The 23,686-nt window shown below is 31.6% G+C and overlaps 3 protein-coding genes across 3 annotated transcripts; all 3 read left to right on the top strand.

The window, feature by feature from the left end:
- The first annotated feature begins 4,251 nt into the window (after positions 1-4,251).
- LOC105779131 (L-type lectin-domain containing receptor kinase IX.1) lies at positions 4,252-6,364 on the top strand. Its single transcript, XM_012602876.2, has one exon. The coding sequence runs from the start codon at positions 4,313-4,315 to the stop codon at positions 6,362-6,364; it is 2,052 nt and encodes a 683-aa protein (XP_012458330.2). The 5' UTR covers positions 4,252-4,312.
- Positions 6,365-9,639: 3,275 nt separating this feature from the next.
- On the top strand, positions 9,640-10,921 carry LOC105780380 (uncharacterized). Its single transcript, XM_012604669.2, has 2 exons — positions 9,640-9,899; positions 10,334-10,921. Exons 1-2 carry the CDS (start codon positions 9,699-9,701, stop codon positions 10,460-10,462), a joined length of 330 nt encoding a protein of 109 aa, XP_012460123.1. The 5' UTR covers positions 9,640-9,698; the 3' UTR covers positions 10,463-10,921.
- Positions 10,922-19,484: 8,563 nt separating this feature from the next.
- LOC105780379 (L-type lectin-domain containing receptor kinase IX.1) lies at positions 19,485-21,962 on the top strand. Its single transcript, XM_012604668.2, has one exon. It carries the CDS (start codon positions 19,553-19,555, stop codon positions 21,725-21,727), a length of 2,175 nt encoding a protein of 724 aa, XP_012460122.1. The 5' UTR covers positions 19,485-19,552; the 3' UTR covers positions 21,728-21,962.
- Positions 21,963-23,686: the final 1,724 nt, after the last annotated feature.

Raw genomic sequence — 23,686 nt, 5'->3', positions numbered from 1 at the left:
AGATGGATTGTTATGATTGTCTGATTTAGCATTTGAGTTAGAATATATCCTAAGCAAGACTCCATAAACATAGAATTATTGTATCTAAACTACGTAAACAAAACTCAGTTAATCATCATACTTTTAAACTAATTTCGTTTTAGTTTATAATAGAATGATATTACTATGACCTTGACACTGATGAGTATCAAAATTTCTATGAATAATTTTCAAGATTTCATAAGTGCACTTTGCTATTTCGAATTTACCTTGATGTTTCTATGTAAATCTTGAAATCAATATAGAGTGTTGGCATTGTGGTGGAATAGGAATCCCTGTACTATAAGTGTTAAATTCCATTGACATTCTTATAATTTTGTTAGGATTTGTGTCTTTGGTGTAGTAATTTTTTTGATAGTCTACAAGGTTAGATTGAGCAAATAACTCATGTTAGGACTATTATATTATCAGGTGATACTTACTCGTCACTATATGTAACATTCTATATTCGATCCGGTCATCGAATCCAAATATGTGATATTATATTACGTTGCTAAAGTAACTCAGACGGTCTCATTATATAATCATAAAATTTAAATCACAATTATCATTCAAACCAATTTTAATCATCAATCATACTAGCAATTATTCATTTGCAATATCTAAGTTTCAATTTCATTGTTATACAAAATTAAAAAAGTGAAACTCAAAGTTAGGACTCAATCCAAACTCAATTATCAAATTTCAATATTATATCTCGAGACAATATTTTATTCATTAGTAATTTTGATTACATAACAATAAGTAACGGTGAAATAAAATAACAATAAGTGATATATATATATATATATATATCTCCTTGATTAACATTCATTTAGTTTATCTATTTTTTATATATAATGTTTAGAACTACTCAAAACTCCTCTCCAACCCTTAAATAGGAGGATAATATGTTTCATCACACTCGAATTTACGTTATTCTACATTAACAATAATACTAATGTCAATCGAATTAAGACCCAATTCACTATTATTCCTAATTTTCAAGTAAGCACATGACTTGATAGTAGTGATTGCTTTTTCAGTTCAATTCACTACTTTTCAAGTCGATAGTTAATTATTTTCTTAATTTCCTTTGCTCCATATCCAACTTTTGTATAGTTCGATCAACTCAACTACGACATAAATTGTGCTTCAGCTGCATGTATTACCGCCCAAAATTGAAACGTTTATATGGTTAACATACTCAAAAGGTTGCTTTTTGGTTTTATTTTTTTCCTTTTTGATGCACTATTGTTCAAACTACGCTCATAATGGATTACAACCAACCTCGTGTGTTAGCCTAGTCACCAGTGGTGAATTTATGGGGATCGGTAGGGCTCAACTACCTTTAAAATGAAAAATGTTGATTTAGACCTCTTAAAATTTTAAATGTGTAATGGTAAAATTATACATTGCCTTTCGGAAATGATAAAAATTTGATTTAATTCTCTAAAAATTATAAAGATATAGGCTATTAAAATGGTAAAATTACGTTTTAACTATCGTAAAAACATACAATTTAATTTCAGCCTCCTAAAAGATTTTCTAGCTTCACACATGGCCAAGATATTCACCACCCCAGGTGTGGTCTAAGTTTGAATCGTGCTAATTGCGTTGCTATTAGAGCTTTGCCTTCCTCTTGTAATTTACCATGAATTAAAATAACATATGGGATAAACTTATTATATGATGAAATCTTTATAGAGTTATTTCGAATAATTAGAAAATAAACAGAGGAATGGGATCTTATATACAACTTGCTTCCATTATGAATCTAGAAAATGTTCTGTAATATAGGCAGACACATATGAAAACCAGACTTGTATAATGTTAATTATTTTATAGTAATGAAGCAAAACATAAAGAAAGGGAAAGGCAAAATTGTATACCATATTGAAAAAAAATTGGCAGTGATATGAAATATTAAGAGAGAATTCTATCCAATCTTTTTTATTGACAAAACCCAAAACTCTTACGATTTCATTTTTAACATTAATTTCATAGTAACTTTTAATTATATTTACTCTTCTTGATATAATATCTAGAATTACTCATTGGTCATAGTCTCTCCTACTTAAATAAGAGGATAAAACGCTTCAGCGTATCAAACTCATGTCCTACCACACTGACAATAATATTAATACCAATCAACCTACCACCCTTAAAATTTAAATTTAAAGTGAAAAACTTGTAGATATAGTGGGTTGACAAAGTTTGAGATTGTAGTGAAAATATGCAAAAAGTACTGGTGCTTTAATTAAGGGATGGGTTGAATTTTGTTAAAAGAATGTTCGACTAAAAATAATATATATATGCGTGTGGGCCTTAATTCTTTTTGCATTTGACCAATTTGGTGCAGTAATTAAGGTGTGGGTGCTGTTTATGGTAAAATAATTTTTTATTGAAAAGACTTTTTCATTGGCCACAATTTTCATTTTCTAAATTAGTCCGTAAAGTTGACAATTTTTTTAGGGATACGTCTTAAAATTATAAATGAACTTTGATTTAGTATGCAATTGTATAAATGAAATTTAATTGTGGTTTAAATGTATACTTGAAACTTTGATTTTAACTTAATCATAAACATTTAAAGAATAAATACATCAATTTATTTTTATAATAGATAAATATAATTATTTATGTATACAATATATAAACATCAAATGATGTTATATCAATAATTGTGTTAATAATTTACAAGAATTGTATCAAAATAAAATTTCATGTATAAAAGTGCACAAAATCAAAGTTCATATATACAGTTGTACATTAAACCCTAATTCATGTATAGTTTTGATATTTATCCTTTTTCTTGTAATGGAACTTGGATTTCTTTTGTCCAAGTTAGTTATTATTTCCTTAAAAAATTGAACCAATAAAAGTTTTAGACTAAATGTGAAAATAATTGTCAAATTCATGGACCAATTTGATTAAAAAAATAAATTTCAATGTAAATGCAATTGTCTAGTTTAAACCTTAATGCGAAAATAATTTCCAAATTTGGTAATTTAAAAAATCAAATCCTATCCTAAGAACAATGTGGAATTCAACCCAAAAAATTGATTAACCCTTAAAACTTAATCAAATTAATATTTTGGGTAAACTACATTAGTAGTCACCAACTACGAAAAATTACCAAATGGTCACTCAACTATGGTTATTTTCTTTTTTTACCAACTATGAAAACTTACAAAATAGTAATCCAACTATCAGATTTTGTCTTTTTTATCACCCAGTTATATTGGACTTTTGAGTGTTTTTATTATGTTGAGGTTAATATGTGCATATAATCCCTTTACTTTTCAAAAACCAAGAATTTATTCATTGTCGTACTTGTATTTCTAAGAATTTAGTTCCTCTACTTTTCAAATTTTAAAATTCAGGTCCAACTGTTAACATTGTAAATTTACTTTTTTGGTAAACTTGTTGCTGTGGCACTTTGGAATAAAAATATTGCTCACTTGATAGCCATGTAATTAAAAAAAATGTAATAATTAACCTAAATTTAACCAAAAAATAATAGGATTAACAGTTGTACCTAAATTTTGAAATTTGAAAAGTAGAGGACTAAATTCTAAAAATATAAGTAGAAAAGCTAAATTCTAATTTTCAAAAAGTACAATGATTATAGGCATATTTTACCTTTTTGGTTAATCAGGTTGTAATCGTAAAAGAAATAAAGGTGGTTATTTTGTAACTATTCGTAGTTAAGTGACTATAAAAAAAAGAAAACCATAATTGCGTAACTATTTGAAACTTTTTATAATTGGGTGACTATTAATATAATTTACTCTAATTCTCTTTTACATTTGGTAATAAAAATATATTTTATTATGAAGCTTTAAAGTCATTGCTAACAGATGATGGATAACTAATTATAAAAAATATTTTCCAATAATAAAGTATATTACATTTTTTAAAAAGAAAATATAAATTTAAATATTAGAAACTTGAGAGTTACAAGATTCAAACCTCAATAGTAAAATCCACATGCATAATACTAAAGAAAAAGTAAATAAATGAAGTCTTCGTTGACGCCGCTAAGCATAGAAAGATTACAATCTAAACGGTGCTTTTTGCTTCCCATACTTTCTTTTTAATTATTATGTTTACGTTATTGACTTGAACGTTAATTACCTTGCATGCATTTGCAGCAACTTTCCTCAAAATCCTTACTCTGAAAATGAAGAAAGCTCAAAATGCCGAGAATTTGTATGTAAAATCCCCAAAACCTGCATTTCTCAGCATTTTATTATTCATCCTTGTTGTTCGTCTTCCAAAGGCTGCATCAATGGATGATAACGATAACATCAATTTCACTTTCCCTGATTTCAACTCAAATACGCATCGCATAGTGTATGAAGCTGATGCATACGCATCAGGCAGCGCAATCCTACTCACTGCTAACAAAACAGACCAGGGTCTAAATGGTAGTGTTGGTCGAGCTACTTACTACAAGCCAATGCGTCTTTGGAACAATTCATCTGGAGATTTCCTACTTGCAGATTTCACCACTCAATTTTCCTTCGCCGTTGATTCCTTCCATAGCAGCTCATACGGTAGTGGGTTTGCGTTTTTCCTTGCTCCCAATGGCTCAAAAATCCCTACTCATTCCGAAGGTGCTTGCTTCGGACTTCAAGCTTGCTATCCGAGTTTGAGTTATGACGGGAACTCTAAGTTTGTTGCAGTGGAGTTTGATACGCATCAGAGTGATTGGGATCCTCCGGGGATGTCAGAGCACGTGGGCATTGATATAAACTCTGTCAAGACTTCTTACCCCACCGTCGCATGGTGGTGGAGTGATATTGAAAATGGGGGAAAAGTTAATGCTTTCATCACTTTCAACTCTAGTACAAAAAACTTGAGTGTTACTTTTGTTGATGCTGATGATTTTACTCGTGAGAACTCATCCAGTCTTTCCGCAACACTGGACCTTAGCCAATATTTACCGGAATGGGTCACTTTTGGCTTCTCAGGAGCTACTGGATTTAACAGATCGACTGAGCTACACACTATTTATTCCTGGAATTTCAGCTCTACCTTACAAGTTTCCATGAATACAGCTATCTATTCTCCAACAGCTGCACCTGTAGCAACAACAAGCACAAGCAATTCTCCGGTCGAACCAAGAAGGAAGAAGAGGACATGGCCATGGATTGTTTTAGCCATGTTTGGTGCCATATCTGCTTTGGTCCCAGTTTTGGGTTTAATTTGGTTTTTCTACCGGAGGAGAAAATACAGCAGGAAGGAAGATGGGACCATGGTTGTCAACGTAGAAATGGAAATGGTGACAGCACCTAGGAAGTTTTCCTACAAGGAGCTAAGATTTGCAACCAATAATTTTGCTGACGACGGTCTGCTTGGAGAGGGAGGTTTTGGGAAGGTTTATTTAGGCTTCTTGAGGGACATTAATTGCAGTATTGCTGTCAAAAGGATAACTCCAAATTCTCAACAAGGGGTGAAAGAGTATTTATCAGAAGTTACAACTATTGCCAGGTTGAGGCATAGAAATCTGGTCCAACTCATTGGTTGGTGCCATGACAATAAGGAGTTTCTGATTGTGTATGATTTTCTTCCAAATAAGAGTCTCGATTTCCATCTGCGTAGAGAGCCATGCTTGTTGACGTGGGATAAAAGGTATAAAATCGCTATGGGATTGGCCTCAGCGTTATTCTATCTGCAGGAAGAATGTGATCAATGCGTGCTGCATCGAGACATGAAGTCAAGTAATGTTCTGCTAGATTTGAGTTTCAATGCCAAGCTTGGTGACTTTGGGCTGGCTAGGCTTGTTGACCATGGACAAGAGTCTCAAACAACTTCGGTTATGCTTGGGACTGATGGTTATATAGCACCCGAGTGTCTTGTCACATACAAAGCCACTAAGGAATCGGATATATATAGCTTTGGTATTGTTGCCTTAGAAATAGCCTCCGGAAAGAAGGCCATTGCTGTAATAGAAAGGCATGGCAAGAGATTCAAGACAAAACTGGTGGAATGGGTTTGGGAACTGTATGGGAAAGAGAGCCTTTTAGATGCTGCTGACCCACAATTGTATGGCAATTACGAGATAGAACAAATGGAACGGCTGCTCTTAGTTGGGCTGGCCTGTGCTGACCCAAACTATTTTGAACGCCCATCGATACCGCAGGTTATTGACATCCTTTCTTTCAAAGCTCCAGTGCCTATGCTACCACAGGATATACCGGTTCCAACATACATTGCAGCTCTGCAAGACAATATGGTTACATCTTCAGCATCCAATTCATTCCACACCGGTGCGTCCAGCAGAAGCCAAACTCAAAGTCCAGGCATTGCTTCAAGTATCCATTCCTTGAAAGGATAAAAAAAAGCACTCCAGCTAGGTGGAAGCAAAGCAGTGTGTTCTTGGTAGTCAAAATTTTTTTTTTTTCTATTTACTTGCATATTTGGCTTCATGTTTTCCAGTTTTGATGCTTTGTTACATCCATGTGTTTTATTGGACAAATTTTTAGACAGCAATTCCTGAACAACTAATTGCAATATAATGTTGGTATTTTTTTACTTGGATCTTCTGTGTTACACTAATAACAGATGTTCCAGAGTTCATGTTTTATTCCGTCCTTAATGAAGCTGATCAAATTTAAAGAGGAAGGATCGATTTTCATTATCTCATACATTATTGTTATCGTTTTACTTGGAATTAAGCTGATTGTTTTACTTAGATATTTTGAATGATAAAATCAATTTTAAATTGATGATAAAGTTTATCTAAAATCTGGCTCGATCAGGGCTTGAAGAAGCCTATATAAACGGTATTGGTCGACTGCATTTGGTGTGCTTGTGGAGGGTTTCTGGTTGTCTTTTTGCTTTGTACTATTCTAGTTATTTTATTAGAGAGTTAATTGTGAATTTTTAAGTGAAGTTTTGGGGAGTAATTTGTAATAATTAGGGTCATCGAAGGAGTTACAATTACTTCTCATGTCAGAGTAGATTAATATTAATTGATCCAAATAATTGTTAAATAAAATTATTCACTGAGCAAAGTTCTGTAAAATTGTTTATCGGAATTGCTTTAACAAACATCCTGTATTGATTTCTCTCACTTATGTGTAGAACATTAGTTAGGATAGAGAGTAAATCGACTTATGGACTCGAGTTCAAATTTTGAAAATAACATTGTTTAGTAAAATAACAACTAACCTTGAAAAATTAATCTATATAAACTATAAAATAACATGATTTTATAATTAGTGAAATTTTAATTTACTCATAATAGGAAAGAAATAAAGAAGCATTGCAATTATGAGATTTGTTTCTAAACAATAGGTAGGATCATTTTAAAAGTTAATTAGTATGGTTTCATCTACACTTCATTGGGTTTATTATTTGTTTGTGTCAAATTATACAGTAAAAATATATGTTAAAAATCAATTCAATATGCACACTACAACTTCATTTACCATGGACCAAACCAACCAATTCAAATTAACACACTTAACCCCAAAACACATCCAACGACTTGTTTAAAATACAAACTAAACTTCTATGCATTCAAGCCATTCAAATCATCAACCAAGCCATTTCTTTATTCAAAACATAACATTTGCACTTTCAAGCACTATACATATGGTCTCATAATATGATCAAAACATACCTTAAAACACACACACACACATAGATATATACATACATTAACATATCTTACTTTACTAGCTAACCAAGTTCAAACTAAGCTAATAGATACAATTTAACACACACTACACCAAAACAGGCTTTTAGCGGCGTTTTTAGCGGTGCTTGGATAAAAAGCGTCCTAAAGATCGAGCATTAGCGGCGCTTTTTGGAAAACGCCGCTAAAGATCGAGTATTAGTGGCGCTTTATGGAAAACGCCGCTAAAAATAAGCATTAGTGGCGTTTTTTGGGAAGTGCCGCAAAAAACCTAAGCCCAACGATGCCGTTTTCTGAGCTTTTGAGGGTTTAGCGACGTTTTTGAGGAAGTGCCGCTAATGCTCAGGAATTTAAAATAATTTAAAATAATTGTTAAAAATGGAAAAATTAAAATACTATTATTTAAAATAATTTTAAAGTTTTTTAGATACATTACTAATTTTTTAATTTATATATTAAATAATTTCTTATATAATCGTAAAAGAGATAGTATTAATTTTAAAATATTGAATTAATTATCACTATAGTTTAGGATTTTTGGTTTAGGGTATATGATTTAGAGTTTAAGGTTTAGGTGTTACCATTTTAAGGTTTATGGATTATGGGTTTAGGGGTTATGGTTTATGGTTTAAGGGCTAGGGTTTAAGGTTTAGAGGTTATGTGTTAAGGGTTTATGGTTTTAGGGTTTTAGGGTTTAGGTTTATGGTTTATGGTTTAGATTAACTATTGTTTTCTAATTTATATATTAATTAATTTCTTATATAATTGTAAAAGAGATAATATTAATATGGTTCTTCAAAATCGTGTGAAGATTTAGTTCTTCAAAATCGATATAAGCTATATCCAAGGATATCCCCACCTTATCCCATCCCGGTTCCGTATTTTTAGTGCTCGGTTCAGTTTTTTTTATCCAGTTCAATTTTTTGCGTGTTTTGCCTTGCCCCCGCCGTGATCAAATAAGAATTGATTGAATATATAGATTAAACTTTGCAAAGGTTTTAAAATATTGAATTAATTAGTGGGCCAAGCCAGACCAAGCTGTGCCAATGCCCAATTTTAAATACTTTTCCAACTTCAAGCTCGTTTTACCCGAATCACCCATTTCATTGTTTAAAAACAATGAAAAATATAAATCTAAGCCTAACCATATTTTGGACTAGGTGGGTTGTATGGGTAGTGAACATTTCTAATTATCATTTAAAGGGTAAATAACATATATTTTCTAAATTTTGAAAGGTTTTATATTTTTCGTGATTTAAAATTTTAAAATGAATTTTAAAAGATTTTAAAATTTTTAAAATTTAAAAATATTTTAAACTTTTATTTTATAATATTTATATACTTTTAAAGAAAAGACCCAACTTTCCCCAAAACCCCTAACCCTTAACCCTAATTTAAATCATAATGATAATTAATCAATATTGAATTAATTCAATATAAATCATAATATTAATTATATAAAGCTTTTAAAATTTATAAAGATATTGATATGGATAGTTTTTAAAGCTTTTTTTCTTCATATTTTAAAATTTTTGTTTTCTTACCTCAAAATTATATAAAATTTTAAAATTTATCTAATTCTTTAAAATATTACTTAAAATTTCAAAAATTATTTATTTAAAATTAATATGAATTATATAATAATTAAATATAAAATTGCAAAAAAAGTCAATCATTAGCGCCGTTTATGAGAAAAACGCCGCTAAAGGTAAGCAATAGTAGCGTTTGGACCAAAAACGCCGCAACTATGATAATTTTTATTTTTCAAAACGGCGTCGTTTGATACAGGAATTTAATTTTTAGTGGCGTTTTTAATAAAAAACGCCGCAAAAATTATACAATTAGTGGCGTTTTTTATAAGCGCCGCAAATATTACAATACCAAAACGGGGTTGTTTTCTTCCCCAAATCAAATTTGACTTAAAAAAACTTAAAATTGAGCGGTGGGTTTTATTACCAAATGCCGCCAACCCCCCCAAGTTCTGAAAACAAAATCCTTCACTTCAAAATTTCGCTTTCCTTCACTTCAAATGCCGCCGGCGATGCCTCCCCTCAAGCTCCCTTTCCTATGCTCAAGTCCACCATCATTGGCGCCGCTTCCACCTCTCTTTCTGCTCATAAGAAGACCAAGGGTCGTGGCATCCGTGAGGGCGATGCTGACCGCCACTCCCTTCTCGCCTCCCGCGACTTTGAGTCCCTCGGCATTGACGGCGGCCCCGATCCCCAGAGATGTTAGTCCCTTCACTAAACCCTAATTTTTTCTCTCCCTGTTCACTTATATTGTTTCATTTTGTTTGATTTTCTAGGGTTTTATTCTTATTTTTTTGCCCTACAAAACAAGATGATTACGAAATTGCTTTCATTTTTGCTGTATGGAAGTTGATCTTAATTTCATAACAAAATTGGGTTTGAAATTAGTTGGTTTTTACTAATTTGTTTTGATCTCTGATAGTTTAAAACTCTTATTTATTTAATGGTGTAAGTCTGAATTTAATTGGAAACTTTAATTTGTTAGACTTCCATTCTCTTATTTGTGTAAGTCTGAATTTAGTCCGGTTCTTGGTAAATACATGAACTTGAACCGTTGATTTGTACTTTTAGCTAATACAAGTTATGCCCATTTGGCAGAGAGATGCTTGATTTTCTTATTTGTATGTTTATGCAGAGGTTCGGTGTCAAGCAAAAGGAGAAGATTGCATCTTTTAAGACTTCAGTTGATGTTCTTACTCTCTCTGCAACACCTATACCCAGAACGCTTTATTTAGCTTTGACTGGTTTCCGTGATGCCAAGTAATATTTGTCAAAAAATCTAAATTGAAGCTTCTTTGGTGCTGGACTGAATCATAGATTCAGATATCCTGTTAAGTTTGGTTATTGTGATGCCTTGGTGGAAAAAGGGTTTGAGTATCAACCATGTCATTGACGTTTGTAAGCTTAGGCAACAAGTTTTATTTGAAAAGTTGTAATACCTTTTACATGCATTGTAGATGCTATGAGTGCCAAGACTCACCTTGCACATTTTTGTAGAAACATGAATCAAGGTATTTGGAGGAATGCATTAGGAAATGGGAACTTTGTCATTACTGTAGAACAATATAAGCTGACATGCATATACTAACTCTACTAGTTTGACTATTTATCCGTCTATTTAGTTTCGAACATTTTTTTCCGGTAAGTTGGTTCTTGCTTTTTCTGTAAAAATTAAATCTTTGTCCGTTTTCCTTTTACCTTTGTGGAAGCTAAGGGTAGAATTTTTTTTTGGGGGGGGGCGGTCTAAAATCAGTTCTCATTGCTATTATTTTCGAATAAATTATTTTTTCTAAACATTTTTATATATTTCCCGTTCTGTGTATTCTTTATTTTGCCTATTTTAGTGGTTTCATTTATTCCGATTGGTCCTTCAGAGTTCTAACTTAGACATGCCTTCATACCCATAACTGACATGTCTTTATACTGACACCTAACACTCATACCTAAGTCCGAGTAACATGGTTCTTTTCTTTTTCAAGTTCTAAATTGTTTAACAATAGGTTCTTTGTTTTCTTAAGCAGGGATGATGAAGATGATTCTGTTGCCAAGATGAAGGCAACTGAGGAAGCCTTGGAAGCAAAACAAAAAGTAACAAATAGCTTGTCTGCTACCTGTTCTTTTTTTTTTTATCATGTTTTATAATTTCGTGACAAATTGTTCTTGGTACTCTGAAAATTTTTGTGCAAAATTACCCTATGATTCTATTGTATTTATACTGCATGGCTGCACCATGTATTTCTTAACTAGTTTGATAAATTTTATGTGTGGTGTTTAATTTTTTGTTATTGTCTGTGTTACTTGCAGCAAAAACTTACATTTGAGCTATCTTTCCATTGTTTATTTTAGTTTTGATTCTAAATTTTTATTTTTACTTTAATATTTACGACAACTTGAGTTCTAACTTTTGGATTTTAATTGTATTATTAATTTATTATTTTAAATTCTAAAACTAAATTCATTAATTTTTATATTTAGTTTTAAAGTTAAAATTTTCATAAAAAATTTAATTTAAATAATATTTAGTTTAAAATTTTTATATTTAGTTTTAAGGTTCAAATTTAAAAAATAAAACATAATATAATATTTACCATAAAAATAAATATTATTTGATTAAAATATATTTTTTTAAAGATTATGTTTTTAGCGGCGTTTTTGCTAGAAGCGCCGCTAAAGGTCATGGTCTATAGCGGCGTTTGTGATAAAAGTGCCACTAAAGGTCGTGGTCTTTAGCGGCATTTGTGGGAAAAGCGCCGCTAAAGGTCTTGGTCTTTAGCGGCGTTTGTAGGAAAAGCGCCGCTAAAGGTCTGAGTCTTTAACGACGTTTGTGGTAAAAGCGCCGCTAAAGGTCTTGGTCTTTAGCAGCGTTTGTGGGAAAAGCGCCGCTAAAAGCCGGTTTTGGTGTAGTGACACCAATAACACCTCTATACGTGCCATTAAACCAAGCTGCAAAATAATCAAAAGGCTATCGAATCGATAAAAGGGTAATATGAGCTTCGTGAAGTCTGATTGACGAGTTCCGCAATCTGACTATCTATAAAGAAAGAAAAAATAACTAAGTAAGCATTTCGAATGCTTAGTAAGGTCAAAGGTATGAAACAATAAACTTCACAACGAATTGGTGAGCTTAATTGCCAAATTCATTATAACATGTATTATAACATATCATTACTTAATATTCAATATTCAATATTCAATATTCAATTGATCATCAAATATATTCCACATCATCTATATTTATCATTTCATATTATTAGTATAACCCGATGAAACTTAGTAAGCAACTTAATTATACATGTACTAATTAATCGCATCAGAGGCTCGTATGAGCTGAACATAATCATGTCAGGTTACCTGTTCGGGCTAAGCTTTTATATCGAAACATAAAATAGCTTGACCAAAGTTACACACACACACACACACATATATATATATACACACATACACGTAAGGTTACCAGTCTAGGCTAAACCTTTAAAACCACATCAGGTTACCAATCCAGACTAAACCTGTATCACATGTATCTTCGAGTCTGCAATAAATGTTGGAGCTTGGAATCATAAAAAATCAACCTATAAACATGTGTAAAATACGTTTACGAAGTTTCATGAGCGAAATTTCTAGCATGTAAGCTTATATTTATTCCTTTTCAATTTTAATCCAAATCTCATCCTTTTTGTACTAAATTGCAAATAATTAAAAGTTCACTAAAACTTATATATATTCACATTACAACATACAGAAGGGTAAAAAATAAATATACCATATAAACTTACTTGGAAAAATCAATAGACAAGTTGAACAACAAGGACCATTCTGTAATTTTCCTTTTCCTTGGTTATCTTCTACTTGATTCAAATCCCATTCTAAATAGTAATTAATTTCAAATATCCCATAACATCGATTTATATGCATATGCCAATAAAATTTCATTTTATAGAAATTGTCTAGAATTTTACAGTTTATTCAATTTAGTCCCTAAAACTGAAAATGTCATAACTTTCAAATTTGAGCTTTGGTTTCAAAAATGATATTAATTTCATCCTTCTACATCCCTCTAATACTTATAATTATATAAAATTTATGCTAATTTCAAAATTATTACAATTTAGTCCTATGTTCAAAACTAACAATTTTCACTTTACAAACTAGCCTCTCTCTTTTTTTTTTTTGTATATAAGCTTTAAACCTATCATTCTAGTACAAAATGCTTCAATATTCAACAATAGAAATATTTGAAAACTTTAACAATTTTACAAATTAGTACTCAGTTAGCTAAATAAATCTCTCAAGACCTCAAAACATAAAATTACAAGAAAATGACTTATATTTTACTAATTTTGGAAGGACAAAAGCTTTAAAGCTTAAAATGGATTCCCTAGGTTTTTGCTTTGTATTTTCGGTTGAAGAAGAACAAATGAATGATAATAACATTTTTTTAGCTTATATACCTTAATTAATTTATAATTAATCCTTACTTAATTAACATTAACCATACTTAAAAACTTAGTGGATGATAGTTGGCTATCACCACCATTTGGTCATTTAACAATGGTCAATTTGCTCATTTGGTCCTCCAACTAATTAGAATTTAGTAGTAGTTAAAATTCAACAAATTAAATTTCTATAATTTTCTATCATACTAAATATCTTCTAAATATTTGATTGAGTTAGTTTTACTTATCAACCAGATCATTACTTAAACAATTTCATTATAAATTCTAATGATATCTGATTTTTCTGACACAATACCTAGAACTACACATACCCATAAATAGGAGGATAATATGTTTCAGCACACTCGAACTCATATCCTCTTGCATTGGCAACAATGTCTATGCCAATCGAGCTAAGACTCAATCGGCAGATCACAACTCAATTTTAAAATTACCAAAAACTCATTATTTTTACAATATAACAAATATTATTGTGGTGTTTTTATCCTTTTATATAAAATTTATAAAAAATATATGCATGTGATAGGATTTAAACTTACAATATTGTGGTTTTTAATATTTTAATATTTTCATTTTAATCACAGCTTTATTTTAATATTTATACTATTTTTATAAATTTATTACCCTGTGCACTAATCTAATAGTATAAATTCAAATAATTTTTATAATTTTAGATTCAACAAATCTAAGTGCACTGTATTTTTTAATAATATTCTGATCATATTTTTTATATATATAATACCTAGAATTATCCATAATCCCTCACCAACCAATTAATAAGGGATAATGCGTTTTAGTGCACTTAAACTCACGTACTCCTACATTAACAATAATATCTATATCAATCGAATTAAGATTTAATCAACTTAAATACACCTTCTTAAATACGTCGAACGTAACTTAAACTCTGGTTCCTTAATTCCATTGACTTGTAATACTCTAAGTCTTGATGGAGCAGGAAAGTTACTTGTGGTGGAGAACAGATTGGCCATGGGCCATGGCGCCAATGACCTTTTTCGTGGTTTGATAATGTGCAAAGATTCTGCATAGGATTCTCGCATTTAGATTTCGAATATTTCTTTGAGTTAGTAAGCTCATGTTGTGTTGAGCTTCTAAAATATAGAGATAATATTTGATGTTACTCTATTCGTACGTATAAGGAAAAATTAAAATAGACTTTAAGACGGCTAACACTTTTCTTAAAGTTTTTTATGCCTTTAGAAATGGGTAAAGCTAGATTTTTTTTATAAAATATATTTAATCAAAATAGGTTGGGCTCATTTATTAAGGAATTTATAAATTTCAAATAATTTTGATTATCAAAATTTAAGAAAACAAAATAAGTTAGATGCTCAATTTATATAAGATATTATAATTATTTAATTTTACTTTTACCTAATTAATATTTGGATTCCATTTAAATACTAGAGGGTGACGTTGCCAAGAATAGTCTAGTTGGATTACGACTAATTTATAGCTTATTCAAACGAGATTGAAAGATTAGAAGTCACTATATATTGAGAGCTTATAATGCAGTTGCTGATCGAATGTCTAAGTGCGTCAATAGAGGTCCCTCAATTTTGACATTGTTTGAAGAACCCCAATCTTTAATGGAAGGAATTTTGTTATATGATAGTGATGCTTTTACACAAATTTAATCAATTTTTTATATAATCACTTCATGTTGTTCTTTTTCTATAAAAAAATAAAATTTTGTCAATTACTTTTTCTCTAATATTTGATACATTCGAAAAATAATCACCACTCTAAAATCCATTGAATACATTTATTATGCCTAAACCAACCCTAAAGTATGTTCAAAATTAAAAGAAAAATAAAATATCTTGACCTTAGCACTCGTGATTATCGAGGTATTACTACTATATTTTTATTAACATTGGTTGTATATTCATGTAAGATAAACTCGATTAAATAATAAATAAAATGAAAAAATAAAAAGATCAAATATGTAAATTTAACGTGGAAAAATTCATCATAAGAGGATAAAAATTATAGGCAAAAGGAAATTTCACTATAATAAGGGAGAGTGCAAAAGATGAAAAGAATTAAAAGAAAAACCAGAAGCCCCATAAAAACAAACCCTTCGAAATAAAGAACAAAATTATTTTAATCTAAACATTCACCTTTATTATAGTAAAATCTCTTTTTAGTTGTAGTTTTTTATCCACTTTTGAAGAGTTTTTTCACATAAAATTTGCGTGTTTAATCTTTTTTTTATTCTTATTTATTTTTCACTCTGTTAGTTATTTAATCAGACTTATCCCCTACAAACTAGTATTAGAGCCCGATTCAACTTCTGCAAATTGACTCATTCAATGGCACAACAACGATTTTAGATATCGATAAGTTCGACCGGTTACAAATTTCAATTTCTGGCTATTTCAAATAATTATAGAGGTAACTGATGTGGTCGAGGACAAAGGTGATGATGCATTGCTTTCCACATAATCTAGTTCTTAAAGTTGTGTGACCCAAATTCTTGTTAAAATAAAATACGGTATAGGCTATACAAGAGAAATCCAGATAGAAGTGTACTTCCTCTCTTTAACCTTACTGTATTACGTCTATTTGACTTTGATTAGAATATGATTTTACAAACCTATAAATAGACGTAGACTATACTCCTCTTATATCATTAGAATTCGACATAGTGAATTTTCTTCTTCTTTACCCGTGGTTTTTTCCCGAAAGAGTTTCTACGTAAAAATCTATGTGTGTTCTTTTTCTTTCTTCTCTTTGCGATTCTTTACCATTATCAATGACAATTCTCACACTAGTTGAAGGTGGAGCCGGGTCAGATGTTAGACATGTGACTGATTTAGAGGCATTCACAAAATGGTATAAAATACTCTTCATAATTACCACGAAACTCTCACCGAAACTCATATACAGCTATATATTGTAGCCCTTAAAGAAAACTCCATCTTTTAATTGATATCTCAAAATAAGATATAAAGCCCCTTTAAATAGGCTAACATTAGAATTTTAATTATATTAAAATATCTTTAGAATAATTAGAGTTTAAAACGATAATACCAACCATACCCTACATGAAATCCTCTGAAAATTTGAAGTTCAAAATCTCGACACTTATATATATTGTAAAAAGTATTTTAAAAATAATAACAATGAGAACAAATTTTGGTAAAAATAAACTCTTCTATAATATTTTAATGAAAAAACCCTTCAGAGGAAGTCTAGGTCTTTCGTTCACACCACAAAGTGGTAGATTCCAATCTTAAAAACCCTTTTTTTTTATTGACCAATTACTTATTATTTACTCCACCAAAGAACACCATCGGATTTCAATTTAGTTATAAAATTTTAATTTTTTATTTTAATAATAAATAATATTTTGAGACTTTTTTAAAAATTCCAACATTAATTTTTCTATTTATTTTTGGGTAATTTTAAAGTTATTTTTTTAAGTTGAAGGCCAAATAAATGTTTATGCTTTTTTATTTTGTTAATTAATTAAATTAAAAAATTGATAATTGGGTGATGAAATTTATGATAAACTACATCTATAGTTACTCCAAAATAAAGTTTATTTTATTTTGATCACTCTAATTATTTTTTCAATTTAATCACTCTAATTAAAAGAATTATTTAAATTAATCACCGTCGTTAAAATTTTGATTGTCCACTGAAGAATTGCTAGTGGCTATGGTTCAGAGAGGGGCAGAGAGTGATTTTGATGGTGGGCGATGGGTACGGTGGGGGAGTTTGGGTGGCTTTGATTCTAACTCACTCAGGATAAGTAATGGGAGACTCGAAGATGCTGTATGTGACAATGGGTGTTGGGTAGTGAGGAAGATGGACAGTTGAGCTTCAAAAAAAATAAAAAAATAAATAAAGAGAATAAGAAAGAAAAATAAAGAGAGATAAAATAAATGAAAAATAAATTTTCATGTTACAAATAATTCAAATTAAAGTGTTTTGGGCTAATTAAAGATAGGTCTCAAATTTTAGTCAAAGTTAAAAGAAAAAAAATTGTCACAAGTCAATCATTTAGTAAAATTTTAACCGCAATGAATAATTCAAATAATTATCTTAATCAGAATAAGTAAATTAAAAATAAAATAATTAAAATAAGACAAATCCTATTTTAAAATAACTATGAATATATTTTAACACTTCCATATTTTGAATTGATTTATTTTAGGCATAATAAATTATTTGGCTAACAAACTTTATAAAAAATTATTTTAGTCATTCAGTTAATTTTTCGTCTCGCCCTTAGATTTATATTATTTGTCGATCATTTTCAAAATAAAAGAAAAAGTTAATGTTTGTTAACTTTGCTAACGTAACATACATGTGGGTTACCACATGGATGTCATGTTATCAATTAATTTTTAAAATTTAAAATATTCAAAATTTATAAAAATTATTTTAAAATTAAAATTATTAAGACTATTAAAAAGTATAAAATTATAAAAAATATCTTTTAAATTTTTTTGAATTTCTTAAAATTAATTAATTGCTAGCATGACATAAACTTGAATTGTCACTTGGATGTCACGTAATCAAAGTTAACTTAACTTTTCATCCATTTTAAGATAATTTGGTAAAATGCAAATTTAAGAACTAAAAAGGTAAAAGAAATTAAATGAAAAGCTAAAATATATATTTTTTAAGTTAGAGGTTGAAATTATTTATTATATACAAAGTGGAGTGTTTTTTTATTTAAAAAATTAGATACCAAGCAATTAAAATATAATTTCAAATTGAGAGTATTTTTTTAGAAAATTATGTTTAAATACTTTTTGTTTTTAAAAAGATTAAAAATAATTAATAAAAATTAATTTTTAAGTAGAATGAGAACGGATGTATCCAATATTTATGGAGGTGATCATAATTTTTAATATTACACCTTCATAGTGGAGTGAGACGGATGATACACGAAGTGTACTAACTTTGGAGGGATGAAAAATTTGACAGCATTCATATTGTCTCACTCTTTTGCCATATCTACTTATAATTTCTAAAAAGGGTTAATGCATTATTTTATGGCCTAAATTTGATACTTATTTTCACATGGATTAAATCACTTTTTGGAATTTGAACTTGACAACTATTATCACGTTAGGATCTAAATTTATTTTTGTTCAAGTTAGTTCCTAAACTTGACAACTATTCTCACATTAGGGCCTAAAGTAGGCAACTATTTCCACACTGGAGTTTGAACTTTTTTTATTCAAGTTAATCCTTGAACTTGACAATTATTCTCATATTGAGGCTTAAACTTGATAATTGTTTCTACATTAGAGCCTAAACTTTAGAGTTTTCAAGGAAATATCAAGGACTAATTTGGATAAAAAAATTCAAGCCCTAGTGTAGAAACAATTGTCAGAACCTAATTTGGATGAAAAAAGGTTCAAACCCTAATGTAAAAATAATTACCAAGTTTACGACTTGAGCAAAAAAAAAGTTTAGATCCCAATGTGATAATAGTTGTTAAGTTCAAAACCTAAAAAGTGATATAACCCTTTCCTTTAATTTTTCTTTTATGTAAATCGATCACTAAACTTGACAATTATTTCCATATTAATATTTAGATTTTACTTTCTCCAATTAAATTCTTGAAATTCCCTTAAAACAAAGTTAACTCTAACATTGAAAATAATTGTAAAATTCAGGTATTAACTGTAGCAAGGAAAAGAAATTGGGACCCAGCATGGGAACATAATCGAATTCAGCCCAAAAAAGGGATCAACCGTCCTTAAAATTAAAGCAAATTAAATTTTTTTATTACGAAGACTTAAAAGTCTTTGTTCACACACCGAAGCATAGTGCTTTTTGGGTTTCCAAACTTCTCTTTAATTATTGTTACTTTATCGACGAAGCAAATTATTTATTCCACACCTGAAAATGCAATGTATTACCATGCATATGCAGCAACTTTCCTCAAAATCCTTACTTTGAAAATGAAGACTGCTGAGAATTTGTATGTGAAATCTCCAAAACCTGCATTTCTCTTCATATTATTATTCATCCTTGTTCTTCATCTTCCAAAGGCTGCATCAGTGGATGATGATGATAACATCAACTTCACTTTCCCTGATTTCAACCCAAATACGCATCGCATAGTTTATGAAGCTGATGCGTACGCATCAGGCAACGCAATACAACTCACTGCTGACCAAATAAACAAGGGTCTAAATGGTAGTGTTGGTCGAGCCACTTATTACAAGCCAATGCACCTTTGGGACAATTCGTCGGGGAATCTCCTACTTGCAGATTTCACCACTCAATTTTCTTTCTCCATTGATTCCTTGCACAATAGCTCATACGGTAGTGGGTTTGCGTTTTTCCTTGCTCCCAATGGCTCAAAAATCCCACCTAGATCCGCCGGTGGTTGTTTGGGACTTCAAACTTGCAACTCGAGTTTGACTTATGATGTTAACTCTAAATTTGTTGCAGTGGAGTTTGATACGTATCACAGTCCTTGGGATCCTCTGGGGATGTCAGAGCACGTGGGCATTGATCTCAACTCTGTCAATTCTTCTAACCCCACCGTCAAATGGTGGTGGAGTGATATTGAAAATGGGGGAAAAGTTAATGCTTTCATCACTTACAACTCTAGTACAAAACACTTGAGTGTTTTTTTAGTTGATGCTAATGATTTTTCTCGTGAGAATTCATCTAGTCTTTCTGCAACACTGGATCTTAGCGGATATTTACCAGAATGGGTCACTTTTGGCTTCTCAGGAGCCGCTGGATTTAACACTATAACGGAGCTAAACACTATTTATTCCTGGAATTTCAGCTCTACCTTACAAGTTTCCATGAATACAACTATCCATCCTCCAGCAACAGCACCAAGCCTTCCAGTCAATCCCAGAAGGAAGAGCAAGACATGGCTATGTCTAGTTCTAGCCGTCGTTGGTGGCATTTTTGCTTTGCTCCTAGTTCCAGGTCTGGTTTGGCTTTTTTGCAGGAGAGGAAAGTATAACAAGATGAGGGATGATGGGCCCATGTCTGTCAACGTAGAAATGGAAAAAGTAACAGCACCTAGGCAGTTTTCCTACAAGGAGCTAAGACTTGCAACCAGTAATTTTGCTGATGAAGGTCTGCTCGGAGAGGGAGGTTTTGGGAAGGTTTATTTAGGCTTCTTGAGGGACATCAACTGTAGTATTGCTGTCAAAAGGATAACTCCACATTCTCAACAAGGGGTGAAAGAGTACGTATCAGAAGTTACAACTATTACCAGATTGAGGCATAGGAATTTGGTCCAACTAATTGGTTGGTGCCATGACAGTAAGGAGTTCCTCATCGTGTACGAATTCCTTCCAAATAAGAGTCTCGATTACCATCTACATAGAGAGCCATGCTTGTTGACGTGGGATACAAGGTATAAAATCGCTATGGGACTGGCCTCAGCGTTGTTTTATCTGCAGGAAGAATGTGACAAATGCGTTTTGCATCGAGACATCAAGTCAAGTAATGTTCTGTTGGATTTGAGTTTCAATGCCAAGCTTGGTGACTTTGGGTTGGCTAGGCTTGTTGACCATGGACAAGGGTCTCAAACAACTAAGGTTATGCTTGGGACTGATGGTTATATAGCACCCGAGTGTCTTGACACATGCAAAGCCATTAAGGAATCCGACATATACAGTTTTGGTATTGTTGCCTTAGAAATAGCCACCGGAATGAAGGCTATTGCTGTAATTGAAAGGAATGGTAAGAGATTCAAGAGAAAACTGGTGGAATGGGTTTGGGAACTGTACGGGAAAGAGAGTGTTTTCGATGCTGTAGACCCACGATTGTATGGCAATTACGACATGGAACAAATGCAACGGTTGCTCTTAGTTGGGCTCGCTTGTGCTAACCCAAACTATTATGCCCGCCCATCGATAACGCGGGCTATCGACATCCTTGGTTTCAAAGCCCCATTGCCCATACTACCAGGGGAGCTGCCGGTTCCAACATATATTGCAGCTTTGGAAGACAACATTGTTACATCTTCCGCATCCAATTCATCCCATACCAGTGGTTCCAGAAGAAGCGAAACCCAAACTTCAGGCAATGGTTCCAATATCCATTCTTGAAGGATAAAACAAGGACTCCAAGTTCAAACACAGAAGCCAAGCAGTGAGTTCTTGGTTAGTAGTTAACACTTAGTATTTTGTTCTTTTCATTGGCTATGAAGATTACTATTTTGAGATTTTAATTTTGTTCTTGTCATGGTTTTCCAAGTGTAAAATAATGATTGTTTTCGTTATTAATAAAAGTTCAATTTTCTTAGCAAAATGAACAAATATATAAAATCTTATAAATAAATAAAAACCGATTCGAAGGGTTCCTAGGAGACCCATTGACTTGTACTTAGTCTAAGTCTTTCTAGTTTTATTAACATTGATGGACAACAATAAAGAATATATTTAAGCAGTAACTGTAGTGGAGCCCTGACAATACAAGGAGCCAATTACTTCTTGACAAACATTTGCAAATTAATGTCGTCGGAACCAAAAACAAAAAGGAAAAAGAACAGCAATGTCAATTATTACAAGGTACCAAGATTCCTTGGATTTATGTTATGTTTTTACAGGTAAATTATATCCCAGTTTGGTTTTCATCACTAAAGTTATATATAAAAAAATTCCTTAAAAAAATTTATACAGGGACTAAATTGAATCCCCTCATCAGTGCTTTGGTCGAGAGATAGAGATCGAAAATGTATACATTCCATCTTCCCTATGGCAAGTGTACAATTACACTCGAGGATGTCAATTTACAACTTAGTTTATCGGTCAATGGGGATATCGTTACAAGGCCAATTATTAGTGCTGATTAGAGTGCAACATGTGAGCAACTACTAGGGAAGGTGCTGAACAAGTTTAGGGTTAGCTGGATCGAGATGAGATGGTTGGAGGACAACTTCCAAACTATCGAGGCTTTAGCGAATGACTTTGAAAAGGAATAATTCACGTGCGCATTCATCTTGAGGTTGATTGGGGGTCTGCTAATGCTAGATAAATCTTGCAATTTGATACATTTAAGGCGGCTACTACTACTAGTCGACTTCAAAGAATCGGAACAACTTAGTTGGGGAATCAACGATGTTGGCGACATTATACTGAGAAATGTGTCGAGCGACGATATCGAATAAAACTAAAATCAACGGTTGCATGCTCCTTTATATGGTAAAATTCATTTGACAATATCATTACCATTTTTATTTTTCATTGTTGTAATTTTGAAATAAAATATTATTTGAATAGGTGAAACAACCCCGCGAGACACAGCGGTATACCAACCAAGCTCGAGGATATCTGACTAGTTCCAGATCAAGAAATCGAATAGAATGTTAGTTTATGATTTTCAAAGTTATATAATATGTACTATAACACTTGAAATTAAATATCAGACACGTTTTAAAAATTATAAATTCGTAATGCAGTTTGTATGGATGTCATATGTGGATCCGAGGATTCAAGAATGTGTCTTGACAGAATTTTTGGCCAGTCACAACATCTGGCACGTCAAAGTGCTATTGGCCATTTTGCAACGGTCGAGATGTACGAATCCGACTGATTCATACGACAGTTCAGGTGTACGCATCGTATTCTGTCCTCACCCTAGAAGCTTGATGACTTGCACAAGATTGACTTGCGGAGGAGACTCGAGGAAGATTGGCCAACATTCTACAAAAAGTACATCGAGATGTGGTAGCGTATGTACGATTACTTGCCAACACGTGAACCATTTCTCACACCAGAGTTGACGACATCTCCAGATTACATAGATTGGTTTAGGTATAATAGTAAGTTTTATCTACTGTCGGCTTTGAAAAGTAGTAGGCAACGTCACTGTAGGAGGCCAAGACGAGGGCCTTTCAATCCTAGGTCGAGAGATGGAGATATGACGGGATCGACATCTGTTCCATCTACACCGGAGGACCCAATTTTCGTGCAAACTCCCAATCAATATGGTTTATTTTTTTTTGATTCAAACCCAATTTTTTGTCACAAGTATCATAACACGCACATTCATTCCCCGCTTCATCA

The sequence above is a fragment of the Gossypium raimondii genome, chromosome 4 (assembly GCF_025698545.1).
Source record: "Gossypium raimondii isolate GPD5lz chromosome 4, ASM2569854v1, whole genome shotgun sequence".
Classification (NCBI taxonomy): Eukaryota; Viridiplantae; Streptophyta; class Magnoliopsida; order Malvales; family Malvaceae; genus Gossypium; species Gossypium raimondii.
Note: the sequence above shows the minus strand (reverse complement) of the source record. Positions and strands in the feature narration are given on the sequence as shown.